The sequence below is a fragment of the Ascaphus truei genome, chromosome 1 (genome assembly GCF_040206685.1).
Source record: "Ascaphus truei isolate aAscTru1 chromosome 1, aAscTru1.hap1, whole genome shotgun sequence".
In the NCBI taxonomy this organism is placed as follows: Eukaryota; Metazoa; Chordata; class Amphibia; order Anura; family Ascaphidae; genus Ascaphus; species Ascaphus truei.
The window spans coordinates 4,425,762-4,445,875 of record NC_134483.1 but is presented as its reverse complement, the minus strand read 5'-3'; the positions used below and the strand labels follow the sequence as shown (position 1 = coordinate 4,445,875).

At 49.7% G+C, this 20,114-nt stretch overlaps 1 protein-coding gene across 5 annotated transcripts in view; it reads left to right on the top strand.

Annotated features, from left to right (window-relative positions):
• The window catches only part of LOC142469876 (uncharacterized), a 511,728-nt gene extending 497,226 nt beyond the window's left edge, over positions 1-14,502 (top strand). For 2 of the 5 annotated variants that reach the window (XM_075576878.1, XM_075576964.1), the window contains one exon: positions 9,640-14,502. In XM_075576878.1, the coding sequence (XP_075432993.1) occupies positions 9,640-10,658 (1,019 nt within the window). In that variant the 3' untranslated portion in view covers positions 10,659-14,502. The remainder of the gene's footprint in view (positions 1-9,639) is intronic. The other 3 variants (XM_075576714.1, XM_075576627.1, XM_075576794.1) reach the window with 2 other exon arrangements.
• The last annotated feature ends 5,612 nt before the right edge of the window (positions 14,503-20,114 follow it).

The window sequence follows — 20,114 nt, the reverse complement described above, 5'->3', positions numbered from 1 at the left end:
ATATACTTACGTGGGAATGGGGTAATGAAGTCATCAGGATTCGGATTAGCAATTCATCAAGGCATCAGGTATCAGTTAGATGTAGTCATGAACAACATTGGGCATAGAGCTGACAATAAGTTATATAGAATTTGGGCTCCATCCCTAACATTGGGTCTCAGATATTGGTTGACAATTATCTGTACCCAATTACCTTTTGCCGGCTAACGTGGGAAGCACTGGTAGCTGGCACATGCGCACAATCCCTTAGTCAGGCTCCCATTTTCCTAACCCCACTCCAAAAGAGTTGACGTCGCCAAGTCTGCCAGATGGGGATCTGGGCCGGGGAGACCTGACTAAAGGTGTAAATTATGGCACTTCATATGAAAGGCCATCCTGCGTTCTCTCCGCCCAGTATATACAAACCGGGAGGGATGAGCCTTTGATCAGTGGCCTTTGTGTAGACACACTGTCGCCCCCTGACCATTAACATACCGTATGGGTCAGGGATTTTCGCAGGCTTTCTACCAGGCATAAAATACAGTACAATTACAATATTTTATATAAATCAAAATATTCCGTTCGGTTGGGCCGAGCGGGCTAAAACTTGCCAGACCCTCATGCCGGAGGGGACTCTACATGGTGGCCAAGTTTCAGCTCGCTGCAACCCGCCAAACCGGAGATACAGTATTACAATTTAAAACGCCATGTTTTAGAAATTGCATTTTTCCGCCATTGAAGTCAATGGCAGAACCACACTTAAAACAGTTACCCATACTCCGTTCGGTTGATCAGAGAGGGCTGGAAATTGCAATGCAATCCTGCCAGAGCAGTGACTACATGGTGGCCAAATCCCAGCCATCTGGTCCTTACAGAACCGGAGATATGGGTTTTACGTTTTCGCAGTTTTACACTTAGGGTTTTAAAGCCACGCGGCTTTTCTCCGCCATTGTAGTCAATGGGGCGACCCTTTCCCGTGGTCATTGCCCATCGGACCCTGTTGGGGTCGAGTAAGGGGGTCCCCCTAAGCTAGGAGCAAAAAGAACTGGCCCGCTACCTACCCTAGAACCGGAGCTACAATTTTAATATGGCCGTGACCAAGTTCCCACGCCAATTTAGTGATCAAAAGCTCTTTATTGAAATTGTATCCGCTTTCTGGGATTGAGATTTGGCCGTCTGCCAACTCGTTCTTGGAGATCGGACCCGAGGAATCCCCATTGGAAGACATTACTCCATTAATTTCAATGGAGGAGTTCCGCTCATCCTCTCGGGCGCCACCTGCTGGTCTTTACCTCACCCCACTCAAATTATCTAAGTTCATACCAGGGTCCTCTCCATTGTGCCCTAAACAATGTGGAGGAACAGCTGACCTGTTACATATGCTGTGGTCCTGCCCGCGGATATCCCTGATATGGGAAAAGATCAGAAATTGGATCCAGAGAATATTCGATCTCACAATCCCCCCGGACCCGTGGTTGTTTCTCCTAAACAGACCTCTAAAGGGCCTATCAAAATCCAACAACAAACTAATTGCACACTTTGCAATCACCACGCGGTGCGAGATCGCAGCATTATGGAAACGCCCCGAAATTCCAATTATCCCAAAGATTCGGAACCGTATTTGGTATATCTGCCAGATGGAAAAGCTAACAAGCCTAGTTAATGATACGGGCGACAACTACTTAAAAGTTTGGGCCCCATGGCTAGCTCATCCCAGGGGTAGAGCGTGACACAATTTGGCTATAATAGTAATAGATGCGTTCTCCTTGGGTGGCGTGGAAACTAAGTTTACAGCTGGATCACCATTCCCACTCATTATTAACTACTTATACTGCCACACGATCTTCTACGAGGTTCTATAGTTCATGAGCCGTCTTAGTAGACTCCTGAAACCACTACATCCTCACCCTATACGCTCCCTTTCCTCCTTCCACCCCCCTCTAACCTACCTCCTCCCCCCTTTTTTATTTTTTTTTATTTTTTTATTATTTATTATCATTTATTTATTTTTCCTTATTTGTAACAAATATTATTTTACCATGGATACACATCACCTAAAATAAGATCTTTACCTACGCGGCGGAGTAGGGCTCGAAAAACCGCGTGGGCTCATTAAATATGTTATACCTACATCATTATGTAATATATGCTACCCTGTTCACCATGTATTGGATATGTTTTTCATGTATATCATGTATTTACACACCAATAAAATACAAGTTATAAAAAAGAAAAGGCGGAAATGGGAACAAAGGGCCATAAACATGTTAATACAATACACCCTTTCCCTCCCGACCTGATCCCAGTGTATGTGTTGGGGTGCACACACTGTAAGGGGGGAAATACATGTAACCAGGGGGAAACACATTTTGCACTGAGGCAGGGGAATAAAAACACCAATAAGCATTATAACAGTTAACCCCTCACCTCCCATACGATGGTGGGGGTGGCCCTTTGTGGTGTAACCCCTTTATTACTGGGCCCACCCCCATCTCCATCGCTACACCTCTGCTTCTCAATGGGTGCCCTGCGACCTGCTGCCCCTCACAGGAAGAGGGTCACCGGTGGCACCGTTGGAGAACTCGAGTTCAGAGGGGTTCTCTTGACGAGATAGTCCATCCGCGTTGCTGTGTTCACTACCCTTGTGTTGGATAGTGAAATCAAACTCTTGCAGTGCCAAGCTCCAACACAACAGCTTGGCATTCTCTCCTGAGGCTCTCTGCAGCCAACTCAGGGGACTGTGGTCAATAATGACTGTAAAAGAGCGCCCATACACATAAGGTTGTAACTTCCTTAGTGCCCACACAATCGCCAAGCACTCCTTTTCAATGTTTGGAGTAGTCCGGGGCAGCCAAGATGGGGGCACCGGCAAGGGCAGTCTTTAAAGCCTGGAAAGCAGTTTCACAGGCAGGAGACCAGGTAATAAGCATAGGCTGTCGCTTTCTGGTCAGGTCGGTCAGGGGTTTGGCCACGGCACTGTACTGTGGGACAAACTTCCTATAGTACCCTGTGGTGCCTAGGAATGCCATAAACTGTTTCTTGGTTCTGGGAACAGGCCACTGGACTATAGCCTCTACTTTGGCTGGCTTTGGTTTGAGATGCCCTCCATCCAACCCTGTACCCTAAGTACAGGACCTCGGCCATCCCTACCATGCACTTTGTGGGTTTTAAGGTAAGCCCAGCTTCCCTAATCCTGTCTAGCACCGCAGCTACATGTCCTAAATGGGATTCCCAGGAATTACTAAAGACAACAATGTTATCTAGATAAGCCATTGCCTAACTTTGCATCCCTTCCAGTAAACGGGTGACCATGCGTTGGAAGGTAGCCGGGGCATTCTTCATCCCGAATGACATCACTAGGAATTCATGGAGGCCACTCGGAGTGATGAAGGCTGACTTATCCCTAGCCTCCAGGGTCAGTGGGATCTGCCAATACCCCTTTCTCAGATCCATGGTGGTCAGATACCTTGCCCCCGCAAGTTCATCTAATAACTCATCCATGCGGGGCATGGGATAGGCATCTGAGACCGTCCCAGCGTTGAGCAAGCGGTAGTCCACTCAAAACCGTGTGGTCTTGTCCTTCTTAGGAACTAGGACTACCGGACTAGCCCAAGGGCTCTGGGACGGGGTAATTACCCCTAGGGTCAGCATCTCCTCTATCTCCCTCTCTATACTCGTCTTGACCTCTGCTGACACTCTGTAAGCGTGCTTATGCAGAGGTCGCAGGTCCCCCGTGAGCACTGGGTGATCTGTGAGGTGTGTTTTCCCTGGCATGTCAGTGAAGAGAGCCCTATACTTTTCTAGCATATCCCTGGCCTCTGACTTCTGCCTCACACTTAACTGACCTCCTATCTCCACCTGCTCTACAGTGCCTCCCTGCCTTGCCTCCCCTAGGAGATCAGGCAGAGCATTGCTCGCCGGATCTTCCAGCGGTGGGCTACAAATGGCCATCACCGCTCCCATACTCGGAGCTTTGTATTCCTTCAACATATTAATGTGATAGGTCTTATTTCTGTCCGGTTCTACCTGTACAACATAGTTGTACTCATTCATCTTTCGGATAACCTGATACGGTCCCGACCAGGCAGCCATCAATTTGTTCTCCCGAGTGGGTTTGAGAACAAGCACCTGCTGACCTGGGATGAATTCCCTACTTCGGGCATTCCGGTCATACAGACGAGACACCGAGTATTCTAAAGCTTGCCTTAAACTAGCCCGGTTACATTCTGGGTACGTGCTGGGTGTAACCTGGCTAGTTTAACGCAAGGTTAAGGCATTTCTGCATTGACTAATGACCCATAGGATTAACACAGCAGGGGTCCCTGGCAGTCCCATTCAGTTTGATTGGGACTGCCAGGGACCTCCGCTGTTAATCTGATGGGCCATTAGTCAATGCAGAAATGCTGGGTCTAGTTTAAGGCATGTACCTGGGTGTCCCGTGGTCTTTTTGGCGAATACCACTGGTTTGCCGCTGACCCGTGCTGAGGCGCGCTGACGCTTCTCAGTGAGCCCCTGCAGCCTCAATGAGAGCAGCTTTAGCAGGGGCTCGCGCACGCTTCCGCAAATTTTTAGATTTGGCGCTCACAGGAGCGCAGGGTCGGTCATGTGAGCGGTTCGCCCAATGAGGGCGAACCAGCTCCGTGACGTCACAGGCCCACCCCCGCCCCCGGACGGCGCGCGGACCAAGGTCAGGGAAAGCACTTGCTTTCCCTCAGCCTCAGCGCGCCTCCGCACAGCTGCAGTCCTATGGACGCAGCCTTAGAATAGTCGCAGTCTCTTCTGTACCATTGCTTTTGCTTGGTCTGAGCGGCCCTGAGATGGTCCTGGGCCACCCCCATGAGCATCTCTAACCGGTCTCGGAGATCTACTACATACTGGATCACAGAAGCATCAGTATCAGTAGCTTCCCCCTCCCATTCCTCCCAGAAGAGGTCCAGAGGTCCCCGTACCCTGCGGCCATATAGCAGCTCGAAGGGCGAAAAGCCTGTAGATTCTTGCGGTACCTCTCGGTAGGCAAACAGCAAGTGCTGCAGGTGAATCTCCCAGTCTTTCCCCTCCGCCTCTATAAGGGTCTGAAGCATTTGCTTCAGGGTACCGTTAAACCTCTCACATAATCCGTTTGTCTGGGGATGGTAAGGGGTAGTGTGCTGGTGCTGTACACACCATGCATCTCAATGACACTGTAACAGTTCACTCATGAACTGCGACCATTGATTGGTTAGGATCTCACTAGGGAAACCTACCCTAGCAAAAATGTTCAGTAGTGCCGCCGCTACTGTCCTGGCATCAATGGTGCCAAGCGCTACCGCCTCAGGGTACCGGGTGGCAAAATCCACCACCGTGAGGATGTAGCGCTTCCCTGACCTACTAGGAATCATAAGGGGCCCTACAACATCAATGGCTACCTTCTGGAAGGGTTCCCCTATTACCGGTAATGGGTTCAGGGGTGCCTTCACACGATCGCCCGCCTTACCTACCCACTGGCAGGCGTCACAGGAGCGGCAAAAAGTGCCCACATCCCAGGACGCCCCCGGCCAGTAGTAACGCTGCAATAGCCGGGCTCTGGTCTTAGTGACCCCCTGATGTCCCGCTAACGGAATAGAGTGGGTTACCTGTACCAGTTGCTGTCGGTACCCCTGGGGCACTACTAGCTGTCGGCTACCGGTCAACCCCTCCTCTACCCCCGGGATCCCCGTTTCTCTATACAGGAGTCCCCGGTGCCATAGGCAGTGATCAGCGCCCTCCCCTGCCTGAGACTCGGACACCCGAAGTCTCATACTGGCCAGGCTGGGGTCTGATTTCACTGCCTCCCTAAACTGGGTCCCTAATTCTGGCCACCCCCCGGTCATGTCTATGTCGGGGGAATGTGGTACTGTAAGGGGAAACAGTAAGTCGGTCTGAGTCTGTGACTAAGCCTGGCTTACCTCCCCGGTCTCCACAGAGACCTCCGCGAACGTTGGTCCCAATTGCAGGGGGACTGGAGCCGCCGCCATCGCCGCCGCTTGGCTCCGGGTGACTGCCGCAACTGCAGCGGGTCTTTGTACCCAATCGTAGGTGCAGGTCATCGGACCCAGATCGTTGCCGAGGAGCACCACCGCATCCAAACCGGGTAAAACCCCCACCTCCTGCGCACCCTGTCCCTCCCCCCAATCCAAAAAGATTCGAGAAATTTGTAAAAATCGTGGCTCTCCATCCGCCACTGTGATCTGCATCCCGGGTCCCGGGAGCAATTCCTCTGGTCGTACTATATCAGGTCGTACCAGGGTTACCACAGCACCTTAATCCAGCAAGCAGACTGCTTGCCGGTCGCCGACTATGACCGTGGTGAGGTGTCTGCTCCAGCCAGCCTTCTGCCGCAGCTCTGCTGGTGCTGTGGGATGTCCGCCGCTCCTTGCTGTGGGCACCGAGGAAACCAGGACAGGCTCTCCATGGGACATCCCGCTGGGGGTTGTTTCCAAGACTGGGCTGGGATCCTTGGTGGAGGCCACCCGTACTCGGGCTATCGGCCTCGCAGCTATGGTGCGTTGCCCCTGATGGGGTCCGCTGGAACGCAGCAGCTCCGGGCAATCCGGCTTGATGTGACTGTTGCAGTTGTAGCACCGCCGCTCGTGCCGGAGCTCTCCCGTCTTGGGTGGACTGATGCTTGCTGGTGGCTTCGTAGTCCACTGGGGAGTGGTGCGGACCCCCTTGGCTTTGGCCGCTGCCTTGGCATTGATCAGGGCTCGGCTCGCGAGCCTTGCTGTCTCCTGGTGAGTCTTGGGCTTTTTGTCGAACACCCAAGCTCTCACTGCCGGAGGGCACTGTTGCATAAGCTGTTCTTGGAACACCAGGTTCAGCAGGGTCTGGTAGGTTTTAGCCCCACATCCTTCCACCCATCGGGTCCCGTGCAATGCCATGCCGGTATTAAAAGTCACAAAGGACTCCAGAGGTTGTTTCTCCTCCATCCGGAACTTGCCACGGTAAGCTTCTGGGGTGAGGGCATATTGGACTAGCAATAGTTCTTTCAAGTGATCGTAGTCATCGCTGAACTCATCCGGAACAGCCAGCATGGTCTGTTTAGCAAGACCGGACAGCAAGGGGTCAAGTCGCATGACCCGGTCCTGTGGAGGTACCTTGTACCGGCGACACTGCATCTCAAAGTTCCTTAAGAAGCTGTCGATCTGGTCGGTACCCTCCACAAATTTGGAGAAGCTGTGATGGTTCAGCTGGGGAGCATTCCGGTCTCCGTGTACAGGGAGGGGTAAGCGGGTCGGTTTACCGCCAGAGTTAGGAACTTCATCCGCTCCTCCTGAGTTCCCCGTTCCCCCCACGTAGTAATCAATGACAGCATTTCGGGGGTGAATGGACTGGTCACCGCAACGGCCAATGCCCGTCCTGCTGCAATACTCCCGTGGTCGCGGAGTTCTCCCGCTCCCCTCCATCATTGAACATACCCATCCATGGAGCGTGCAGTGCCCAGCAGCCGTCCCTCTTCCCAGGACGTAGAGTTCTAATAAAGCAATCATTAATGATTAAGTTGTGTCCAATAGAATTCCTCCAGCCTTTTTGGTTTTGTGTTTTTTCATAGTATGGTTACTTCTCAACGATATACTCCCTATATATCCTATAGGCATAACTTTCAGCCGGTATTGTATGAGGAAAGTGCCATGTCGAATTCCATGTAAAGTACAACACAAAGTAATGAGACAGATTAGGTTATTGCATAGTGGTTTTTAATAGTGTGAAACTGCTACAGTACAGATGTACAAGGTTATTAGACAAAAAGGTGTACATTTTATCTGCTCTTCGGACTCCTGTTAGGTTATTACTAAACTGTAGCATTCACAGTATCATAGGAGAAGAGTTTCGGTGCTCCACCTGCCGGCCATGCACTTAATTGCAATAACACAAATAATCCGTCTGCGCACAAACGAAGTCCGTGCGGCTCAGCTTGGCCATGCCACAGTTCAGGTGAGGACAACAAAGTGCTTACACCGCACTTCAGCGTGGCTGTTGAACATAAATCACACTATATATCCAAGTTCAACCAATACTAAAGTTACAGATACTTCTCCTATATTTGTATTTACAGCATTTTGATCTAGAGGAAGGCAAACAAAAAATCCCAGTGAAACATTATCCAATGGTGTCTCAAAGTTGATATAATTAACTCACTAATATGATAGACCAGGCGTTCCTTAACTTTATTTCTCATGCACAATGTCAATGTTAATAATGATATAATAATTATTTGGAGGATGTATAGTACATGTACACTTAGATAATCAATACAGTAATAAATACAAATTATATATGTATCAATATTAATTCACTGTATGAGCTGTTAGAAAAAAATGTTAGGTCTTTGGGAACAACCACACAAGTGAATGGGGTCCTCTAGATCAGGGGTGCACAAACTTCTTGCGCTGTGCGACCCCCTCCTGCTCTGCTGCTCGATTGCGCCCCCCCCTTACCTTCAACGAAGCGCCAAATGACGCTACGGGGTCATGTGACCCACGGGGTCATTTGACGTCACGTCCCCATGGTAACAGGCGTCATTTGACGCTGCTTTGCCACGAAGACACGTGGACAAGAAGCTGGTGAGTAAATTTACAGAGGCCCTGCGCTTTTAGTGTGAGGCCTCTGTAAACGCTGCACTCCCCCCCCCCCCCGATAAAGTCTCGCGCCCCCCAGTTTGCGCACCGTTGCTCTAGATTTCAAGGGGCCACAATGTTAAATTACCAATCTATTAATGCATATCGTCTGCTTCCAATGCAAAGACAGAACCAATCAATAACTGTAATAGCAGGGAGGGGGGAGGGGGAGGGAAAAGAACCAGGACAGGGGAAGGTGCTGAGAGGAATAAATATAATAGCACTCTCACGGCTGTGTGAGTGAGAATCACAACACATCTATGGACAGCTGTCTGAGTTTCCTCACTGCTGCTGTGCTGGCAGTCTCCAACCGCGCCACAATAGGATGACAGGTAACCGTGAATGGGTAACAGTCTGATTAATTACACAAAGTAAGTGCGTACATAGACGTACAATTAAAATCCCGTGCTCCGGCTAGCCGCAGGCTCCTTCTTGCTTCGTTGTACACGGCCGTGAGAGTGCTATTATATTTATTCCTCTCAGCACCTTCCCCTGTCCTGGTTCTTTTCCCTTCCCTTTCCCGCCATCCCTGCTATTACAGTTATTGATTGGTTCTGTCTTTGCATTGGAAGCAGACTATATGCATTAATAGATTGATTATTTATTCCCTTTTTTTGATTGCGCTCTACGACTTTCGTCTATCAATATTCCACAAGGATCAAGGGAAGATCCTTTCTCTGTCGAGCAGCACCACCTCATTTGGGCCACTACCATTTGTTTTTTTGGGTCCTTAAATTGTTACTAGTGTTTTATTTAGGGAGCGCTCCAATACTCGTTTTTATTGCCACAATGTAAAAGCCATGGGAATGGAGTAAGAGACCGTTTTGTTAAGTATTTATTTATTTATAAAATATTTTACCAGGAAGTAATACATTGAGAGTTACCTCTCGTTTTCAAGTATGTCCTGGGCAAGTAAGTAGTGATGAACTAAATTCTTCAAAGCACAGTGTCTTTTATTAGTAATTTGCTTTCAATAATTTGATTTACATGTTGAAAAACATTTGTGTTTTTTTCTTTTTTCTATTAGAAAACTGCCTGATTGATGAGCAGAAGTGGAGTGGGAAACGGTTAAGGACTAAGAACAACCTCCTCAAACATCCTATTATTCATACAGGGGAGAAACCTTTCACATGTACAGAGTGTGAGAAAAGCTTTTCACACAAGTCCAGTCTCCACATCCACGAGAGGATTCACACAGGGGAGAAACCTTTCACATGTACAGAGTGTGATAAAAGCTTTTCACAGAAGAGCAATCTCCTCCAACACCACAGGATTCATACAGGGGAGAAAGATTTCACATGTACAGAGTGTGGGAAACAATTCAGTATGCAGGGCCACCTTCGTGAGCACAAGAGGATTCACACAGGGGAGAAACCTTTCACATGTACAGAGTGTGGGAAAAGCTTTTTACATAAGTACAGACTCCTCGAACACCAGATAATTCATACTGGGGAAAAACCTTTCACATGTACAGAGTGTGGAAAAAGGTTTTCTAGGAAGCAATGCCTCCAAATCCATGAGCGGATACACACAGGGGAGAAACCTTTCACATGTACAGAGTGTGGGGAAAGGTTTTCTCAGAAGAAAATCCTCCAAATCCATGAGAGGATTCACACAGGGGAGAAACCTTTCACATGTACAGAGTGTGGGAATAGGTTTTCTCAGAAGAGCTACCTCCACGACCATGAGAGGATTCACACAGGGGAGAGACCTTTCACATGTACAGAGTGTGATAAAAGCTTTTCAAAGAAGGGCAATCTCCTCCTACACCACAGGATTCACACAGGGGAGAAACCTTTCACATGTACAGAGTGTGGGAAAAGGTTTTCTCAGAAGCAATGCCTCCAAATCCATGAGCGGATTCACACAGGGGAGAGACCTTTCACATGTACAGAGTGTGGGAAACCATTCAGGAGTGAAAGCTCCCTGCGCAAACACAAGAGGATTCATGTAGGGGAGAAACCTTCCACATGTACACTAACGCCACTTACACAGTTACAGCCTACCCACCAGGCCTCGCACGACTGTACCTCCCAAAGTACCTAGGGACCCTTGGGCACCCAACCATCCCAATGTCCACAAGGTCAACAAGGGGGCCCCACCCAATGTGTGGTACAGCGCTGCCCACTAATGTGTGAAGGTGAGAGTTGGTGCACTTTGTTGGGTACCTGCTGGGTGTGTCCACACCCAGACACGCAGATGGTAACAATAGGATCCATGTATCCGGAGCGAGGAACCGCAGCACCTCCGCCTCTACGTTGGGTGGGTCCCACTTTGATTGTACCCCCATGTACAATGTCTCTTGGATTAGATGGGTGATCTGGTCCCAGATAACGTAAGGCCAGAGCAGCCACATCCTGGCTAGATTCCTATCACTATAGAAGCTAATGGGGCAGTGTCCCTGTCTTAAGGGACCTGTCCCTGCAGCAGCCACAATTTAGTGGGTCTCAGGGCCTAACTTGGACCTGATGGGGTTAAGCTAGGCCTAGTCCAGGGAAGCACAGCTCCCTGGAAACTACCTCTCAGCTTCAGCTCCCTCCGTAGATTGGCGTGCTCCCAGAGCGCGAAAATGTATCTATGTCCAGCAGGAGAATCATTGCAGCCCTATTTGTGGATACACAGCACGTGACTGCAGCCTCTGGGACTGCTGGGGGTTGTAGTTCCCCATGCGGAGCCTATCATATACTCGCTGCCTCTGCCCTGCATCTTCTGCGCATGCGCAACACACCCTCGCTGGCCACTGTTGCCCCTGACGCCATGCACATGCGCGTGCTTCTCCCACGATTACGTCCCCGGCACTCACGCTCTCTTAAGCTCCGGTGATGTGCTCGCAACCCTGGACCACCCACCCTGCTCCCGCACGCCCCCTGCACTTGCTGAACGCCCTCACCCTCTCCGTAGTGTGATCGGAAGTAAGGGGAACATGGGAAAGCCCAGAGCGGGTGCCCAAAGGGGAGAGCTTGCCACATTAGGTTTCATTAAAAGACCCAGCTTATTCACACATAAAGACTTTCCTTCCATCTTTTTTCAAAAGGAATTTTGTAAAATGTAGCATGTAATAATTATCATCCATTGCTACATTATAAAAGTATGAATGGGGTAGTGACTGTTTACTATTCGTAATGCAACTGAATCAGCCTATCCCCTTATTACTCCTCCCCTAATGTTTACAATGCTCATAGTGTACATTAAGAGTGCTTTTCATAGGTGTACAGGAGTTATCTTTCCATACTTATACCTGGCAGGTATGGAACAACAAACGATCTATATTTTTTACATCTTTTAATTCTACTGTTTATTTACTGTTTGCCCTGTTATGGCCATGTGTGAGGAAAAAAGGAAGTGTGTGTATGTTAGAGGCCCTGCATAGGATTGAGCCGGAGGACTTGCAGTGATGCACTGTGCGGGGGGTGCTCCTTCCATGGTTTCAGAGTTTCATCAACTCGATTACGTGTAATCAGGGATCACATTCCCAAACCATAAAGGCATGTTGAGAATCACTTTATTTAATGTAAGAGGTTTGAATTTTCCCTTAAAGAAGAAAAGAGCATGGACGGCGCTTACAAGTCAACATCCCGACATTGCACTACTACAAGAACCACAATTTACATGCTGAACATATAAATCTATTAGCTAAGTGGATATCAAATGTGTATTTCTTCAGCTGCAATTGAAAACGCAGAAGAGGGGCAATATTAATTAATAGATCATGTCCCTTTACTATCACTGCTAAATGTAAAGAGGAATTTGAGGATTCAATAATTAACCTACTATTCATTTTTTTGAGATGAGTACAGTAGCTCAGCCTTGACCATATTAAGCTCGACAGGCAGAGAATGGGCACCCAGATTTCTGACTGGACTGCAGGTGTAATCCAAAGGAGTTAATGAGGTCGCCCAGTGAGAGCGTATATGGAGAGGTGTAAGGGCCCTAAATCAGAGCCTTGAGGTCCACTAACAGAGATCTAAGGGTGTTTTTTTAGTGTATCAGTTAATATTATGCTCAAAATGAGCGAGGAAAATTGCCAGAGTAAAGAGATCACAAAAGATATGAGACAGAAGTCACCGTGAGTGGAAAGGCGTTAAAAACATAGCAGGCAGCACAGGGACTAGGCAACAGGAACTGGGCAACAGGGCTAGGGACTGGGCAAAAGGGCTAGGGACTGGGCAATAGGGCTACGGACTGGGCAACAGGGCTAGGGACTGGACAACAGGGCTAGGGACGACAACAGGGCTAGGGACGGCAATAGGGCTAGGGACTGGGCAATAGGGCTAGTAGACATGTGGGCAATGCCAACACTTTAGTGAAACAAGCTGTGCCAGGACATCAGCACGCAAAGGAGTTAATGAGGTCGCCCAGTGAGAGCGTATATGGAGAGGTGTAAGGGTCCTAAATCAGAGCCTTGAGGTCCACTAACAAAGAGATCTAAGGGTGTTTTTTTAGCGTATCAGTCAATATTATGCTCAAAATGAGCGAGGAAAATTGCCAGAGTAAAGAGATCACTTAAGATATGAGACAGAAATCACCGTGAGTGGAATGGTGTTAAAAAACATAGCAGGCAGCACAGGGACTAGGCAACAGGAACTGGGCAATAGGGCTAGTAGACGTGGGCAGTACCAACACTTTATTGAAACTCAAGCTGTGCCAGGACATCAGCACACAATGTCTATCACATGCATAATGTGCAATAACGCCTCACTGTACTTACATGTATCCTTGTGCATTATGTCATAGGAAATAGAAACAGCATAAATAGCAGAAAGGGACATTGGAAAGTTCCCACGGCAATGCGCCTGCACAAGGAGAGGAAGCTATCGATCAGTACTCAAGAACGGGGTTCCAACAGCAATTAAGCAGTATTAAACGAGTTATACAGTACCTAAAAATCAGAGCGATACAGTGTCATGGGGCTGACACCTGTTCACAAGAATGACAGATGAATCTTTGTAAAAGTTTTGATTACCTGAATCATATGATTATGACTTCATGATTATGAGGTTGAAAGGGACAGATATGCGTTTGTCGCTCACACTTAAGAGCAAGCCAGTCACAAATAGTCTTGTGACATTCGGCAAACTTGTCTGAACATATTAATATGAATCGCATTATTTCAATTATTATGGAAATAAAGATATGAGACGTTTTATATATTCAAGCAGGTTTGAGATTTAAAAAAGTATATATTTTTTTTTTCATCGTAAAAATGTTATTGAGAGATTGATGAAAGTTCTGGGTAAGGACAGGCCCAAAGTTGGGGTTTCAGTGTGTTTCAAAGAAAGAGGTTTTACAAGCATCTGGGTGTATGAATTAGATTTTATCCAAGAATGTTTTATGCCAACCAGACACGTGAAATCTCATATTCTTAACTCCTGACCCTTGTGAGGAGAAAGCTTATACATGTTTGTAACGTATAGCAATTCTGTTTGAGTCTTTTTTTTATTTGATAAACCTGTCTGCCGTTATTGTATTGTATGTGTTGTATGTTCATGCAATGATATTTTTCTGTAAACTAAGCACTACTACTTTTGTATATTAAAACAAAACTTTAAAGTATACTGTATATTTGGGCTCTGAACTTGTAGAGTGTAATTGACATTTTCAGACAAATTTTGCACTTGCGCATGTGCAGAAGTGTCCAGCGCCCCCTGTATGCACAGACCAGCAGCTGAGAGCGGGGGACATCGGGTTGCTCCAGTCGGGATGCAGCCCAACGATGTCCGGCAGAAGCATCTGCGGAAGGTGACCATTGGAGACCGGCAGGCGGATGGCTTGCTAGACTCCGGTGCCACCGTGACTCTGGTTCGTCCTGATATGGTGCGGCCAGAGGATTTGTAGCCGGGCACCAGGATGCAAGTGACCATGCCAGATGGAGGGCCGCGGTCACTCCAGGTTGCCCGGGTCTTTTTGGACTGGGGTGCCGGACGTGGCATGAGGGAGGTGGGGATTTTGCCTGGGTTAGATGCTGAGGTCTTGCTGGGTAACGACCTAGGGCACGTTACCTGTGTTTTTACCACTGAGCTGGCACCTGTTGCAGCGATCACCAGGAGCCAGTCAGCAAGGATCGCAGCAGAACCAGCCCCTGTCCCCCTGCATTTGGGACCTACAGTTCCAGTAGTCTCTGCAGAGACCAGACAGGTAAGCCAGATTCAGTCGCTTTCTGACACTGACTTACTGTTCCCTGTACCTGTTCCCTGTCCCCGACTCAGATGTGACCGGGGGGTGGCCAGAGTTAGGTGCCCAGTTTAGCGGTGCGATCTGATCCCAGCTTGGAGGGCATGAGACTGCGGGCGTCCGAGTCTAAGCCAAGCAAGGGGTCTGATTACTTCTTGTGGCACCACGGGCTCCTATATAGAGAGCAAGGGACCACCGGGTTAGATGAGGTATGGACAGGGAAGAGACAGCTAGTGGTACCCCGGGAATATAGGCAGAAGTTGTTGCGGGTAGCCCACTCCATTCCACTAGCGGGGCATCAGGGGGTCGCTAGGACGCGAGCCCGGCTGTTGCAGCGTTACTACTGGCCGGGGGCATCCAGTGAGGCGGCAGAGTTCTGCCGATCCTGTGATGCCTGCCAGCGAGAAGGTAAGGCGGGTGACCGTGTGAAGGCACCCCTGAACTCGTTACCGGTAATAGGGGAACCCTTTCAGCGGGTAGCTATGGACCTCGTGGGACCCCTAATGGTTCCCAGCTGGTCAGGAAAGCGCTACATCCTCACGGTGGTGGATTTTGCCACCCGGTACCCTGAGGCAGTAGCGCTTGCCAGTATTTATGCTAGGGCAGTAGCTAAAGCTCTGTTAGCCATTTTTTCTAGGGTAGGTTTCCCTAGTGAGATCCTAACCGATCAGGGGTTGCAGTTCATGAGTGGATTGCTCCAGTGTCTCTGGGAGGCATGCGGGGTGAAGCACCAGCGCACGACCCCTTACCACCCCCAAACCAATGGACTATGTGAGAGGTTCAATGGTACCCTGAAGCAGATGCTGCAAACATTTATAGAGGCAGAGGGGAAAGACTGGGAGATTCACCTGCAGCATTTGCTGTTTGCGTACCGAGAGGTACCGCAAGAATCCACAGGCTTCTCTCCCTTTGAGCGGCTATATGGTCGCAGGGTACGGGGACCTCTGGACCTATTCCGTGAGGGATGGGAAGCGGAGACTACCACTACTGATGCTTCTGTGCTTTAGTATGTGATAGATCTCAGAGACCGGTTAGAGATGCTCATGGGGTTGGCACAGGACAACCTTAGGGCTGCTCAGACCAAGCAGAAGACTTGGTATGATCAGAATGCCCGTAGCAGAGAGTTCATCCAAGGACAGCAGGTACTTGTTCTCAAGCCCATTCGGGAGAACAAATTAATGGCTGCCTGGTCGGGACCGTATCCGGTACTGTGAAAGATGAACAAGTGCAACTATGTTGTACAGGTAGATGCTGAGACCGGGAGAAATAACATCAACATGCTGAAGGAGTATGTAGCACAGAGTGTGGCGTCGGTGCTGGCCATTTGCAGCACATCGATGGGGGATCCGGCGAGCAATGCTCTGCCTGATCTCCTGGGGGAGGCTAGGCAGGGAGGTACCATAGAGCAAGTGGAGATAGGGGCTCAGCTGAGTGTCAGGCAGTGAGCAGATGCCAGGGCTATGCTAGAGAAGTATAGGGCTCTGTTTTCAGACAAGCCTGGGAAGACACACAATGCAGAACACCCAGTGCTGACAGGGGATCTGAGACCTCTGCTTAAGCACGCTTAAAGAGTGTCAGCAGAGGTGAAGGGCAGTATAGAGAGGGAGGTAGAAGAGATGCTGGTCCTAGGGGTAATTGTACCGTCCCAGAGCCCTTGGGCTTGTCCGGTAGTCCTGGTGCCTAAGAAGGACGGAACCACCCGGTTCTGTGTGGACTACCGGCAGCTCAATGCGGGCACGGTGTCAGATGCCTACCCCATGCCCCGCATGGATGAGTTGTTAGATGAACTCGCGGGGGCAAGGTATCTGACGACTATTGATCTCAGTAAAGGGTACTGGCAGATCCCTTTGACCCAGGAGGCTAGAGACAAGTCTGCATTTATTACCCCAAGTGGCCTCTTTGAGTTTCTAGTAATGCCATTCGGGATGAAAAATGCACCGGCTACCTTTCAACGCCTGGTCAATCACTTGCTGGAGGGTATGAAAGGGTTTGCAAGGGCATACCTGGACGACATTGCTGTCTTTAGTAATTTGTGGGACTCACACTTAGTGCATGTAGCTGCGGTGCTAGCCAGGATTAGGAAAGCGGGACTCACATTGAAACTCACCAAGTGCTTAGTAGGGATGGCAGAGATATTGTAACTAGGGCACAGAGTGGGTGGCGGGCATCTTAAGCCAGAACCAGCTAAGGTGGAAGCTATAGTGCAGTGGCCCATTCCCAAAACCAGGAAGCAAGTCATGGCTTTCCTAGGCACCGCAGGCTACTACAGAAAGTTTGTCCCTCAGTATAGCGCCATTGCCAAACCCCTGACTGACTTGACCCAGAAGCGACAGTCTGTGCTGGTGTCTGGTCTCCTGCCTGTGAGGTCTCGTTTCAGGCATTAAAGACTGCACTAGCCAGCGCTCCTATACTTGCTGCTCCAGACTATGCAAAAAAGTTCCTGGTGCAGACTGATGCCTCAGACTTTGGCATTGGAGCTGTACTCAGCCAAGTGGGGGAGGAGGGCGATGAGCACCCAGTAGTATATCTAAGCCGCAAACTGCTGCCCAGAGAGGTGGCCTATGCCACCATTGAGAAGGCGTGTCTGGCCATAGTGTGGGCTCTAAAGAAGTTACAGCCTTATTTGTATGGCAGACATTTCACAGTAATAACTGACCACAATCCTTTGAGTTGGTTACAGAGGGTGTCGGGGCAAAATGCTAAACTTTTGTGCTGGATTCTTGCCTTACAGGAGTGGAACTTCACCATCCAGCACAAGAAGGGAAGTGAGCATGGTAATGCTGATGGACAGCCCTCAGGACTTAATAACTTCAAGAGCTGACAGGTCAGCCCAGCCACCGGACGGGGTGGTCAGGGCAGTCCCTGCGTCTTGAGTGGGGGAGGTGTGACGGGGAGGAAAGGGTTAATACCTGATTTGCCATGCATTACTGTTGTTGCCCTGTCCCCGCCATTTTTATTCCCCATGTGCAGGCCATTCCCTGTCTGCGAGGGTAAAAGACAAGATGCATTGCTTGCCATACCCTCTAACCAACACATGATAGCAGATCTTAAATGTAAGGCAGGATGTATTTTTTTTGTAAGTCCAAGCAGGAATTACTTGGACCTCCAGCTGTGATATGGGTGAATGAGCTTCTGTATTTTTATGACCAATCTCAAAGGGTTGTAATTATTTTTATGGTGGAGCCTCAAAAGGCTCCCACAGATTTAGAGTCCCCCTGTCTAAAAGAGTGTCAATTATGACAAGACCCAGAGGCCCATAATGTATACAATACTGGCATACTGATGCACAGCAGATGTCAGGCTAGTGACACCTTTAAGTCAAAAATCAGACTTAGTGGCCCCAAGTTATGGGTGTAGCCCAGGTATGCTAAGTGGCATGGGCGTCAACCTGACCCATGCGCCCTGCCCACCGGACAGCCCTTTTGACCGGTCTTATGACCTGTGGGTCACTTGGCTATTCGTGGGTTTTTTTGTTCCCACGAGGGGATTGGATCCACATGTTAAAGATAGCTTTGGGCAGTCTATAACTGTGGCTTCCCAGGTATTTCCCAGTGTGATTCCTGAATTTTAATCCATGATGTAAAGATGCAAGACTTTGTTCCAGTACAGCAGCAACCAGTACTGGAGTGAAGGGGTTAACAACCACATAACAAACAGGACTTTTAAAACCAAGGCTGCATTTCTTGCACTGGCAAGCAAAGGACAATTTCTTTCGTTCCAAGGACAATTTCTTCCATTTTGTTATCCCAGTGAGTGTTTTTTTAAGTGTATTCTGCAGATGTCGTGTGTTTGTCTATTAAGGAAATAAATCACAATTTATTTTGCAACTTGTTCTATTCAATCAAGTACCCAGAAATATAAATGTGTTGATAAAAGTTGGTGTCATCGTGACACCCACCACTTATCATGGTGCTCATACCCTGACACTGCACTGGTACAGTACCTGTATCTGACTCCGTTTGAAAGGACACACCTGATGTGGCCACCTCAGTAGAGTGCGAGCCTCTGCGTCTACCTCTTGTCACATCTGTATAAATTGTGGGGTTCATCTTTTGCACTACCTTACTCACGGGACCTGCTTCTGCAGTGGTATGGGACCCTCGGGCCCTCCCTCTAGGCACAGGAGAAAATGGCACAGGGTTAGGTACACGAATCACATTTGCATTCGGTATCTCCCCATCAGACCCTTCATCACTCAGTTCCCAATCCCTCCAATCTGTAGAGTACTTGGGATTCTTAGTTAACTTATCCCCGCTAGGGCCCGGTGTCATGACTCGTGACGGGGCAGGGGCAGTGGCCGGGGAAATGGCGCTAGGGGCAGTGACTGGGGAATTGGCAATATCCAGCAAAGAGTCTCTGGCGGGCAATGCCACGACCAGTGGGTTGACTTGCCCTTTCCGGTGCGCTTCGTGCTCCTCGGGTAACGCCTTGGGCCTTCAGGGTGGCAAGCGCAGCTGCCATGGCTGCTCTCCTCTGGGAGAACAACGCTCCCGGGCCTCTGTGCCAGCCGGACCCGGAAGTGATGTCATCACTGGTGGCTGCGGAATCTCCATCCGCTCCGTGGTCCCGCACCGGAAGTACATCGAGGACCGGAAGGGGCGGTGGTGGACCATCTGGATCGCGGACGGGCAGGTAGGCCACAAGCCTTTCTCTCTCGCCCTCTGCAGGTTCCGTCTTCACCTGGCGGGAGTAAGGGGGTGGTGGTGTCTCCTTACCGCTCCGCTGCCAGCTGGTGATCGTTGGTTCCTCCTGGGCTGTCTCGGATCCCATCTCCGCCGCAATGGGAGTCGCCACCGTCGGGGGACTTCTGCGCGGCTCAGGCCGCACCAGCGCTCGCCGTTGGGGGGTGTCTGGACTCGTCTGCTCTCGCTCCCTGGTAAGTGGACCGCCATCTTTATTACAGCTGGGGTGGTTCGCCGGTAGGCGCATCGCCACCGATGATAGGCCATCTTCTTCCACCGAAGACGACTTTGCCGGTTCCTCCGCTAGAGAGTCACCTCGATCTCTTGCGGTACCGCCAGTGGGTAGTGGAACGAAAAGAACCCGCTCCGGTACCTCCACTGCGGTCGCGCTCTTCTCCGCCGGGACATCTCTTGGCTCTGTGGTTGGCTGGGCCTCAGTTCCCACCTCAGCGGTGATGCAGGGAACCAGGGCAGCCTCCTCCGCCGCCTCTGTTAGGGTTCCTGGCGAGGCACTTCGTGGCGTCTTCAACATAGGCCATGGCTCGATAGGCCATAGATAGAACGTGCCACATTGAGGGCATCGTGCTGTCGTGCTTGGGGCCGGTCCGGGTGTCCTGCAATGTACGCACAGGCACCGGCGATACTCTCG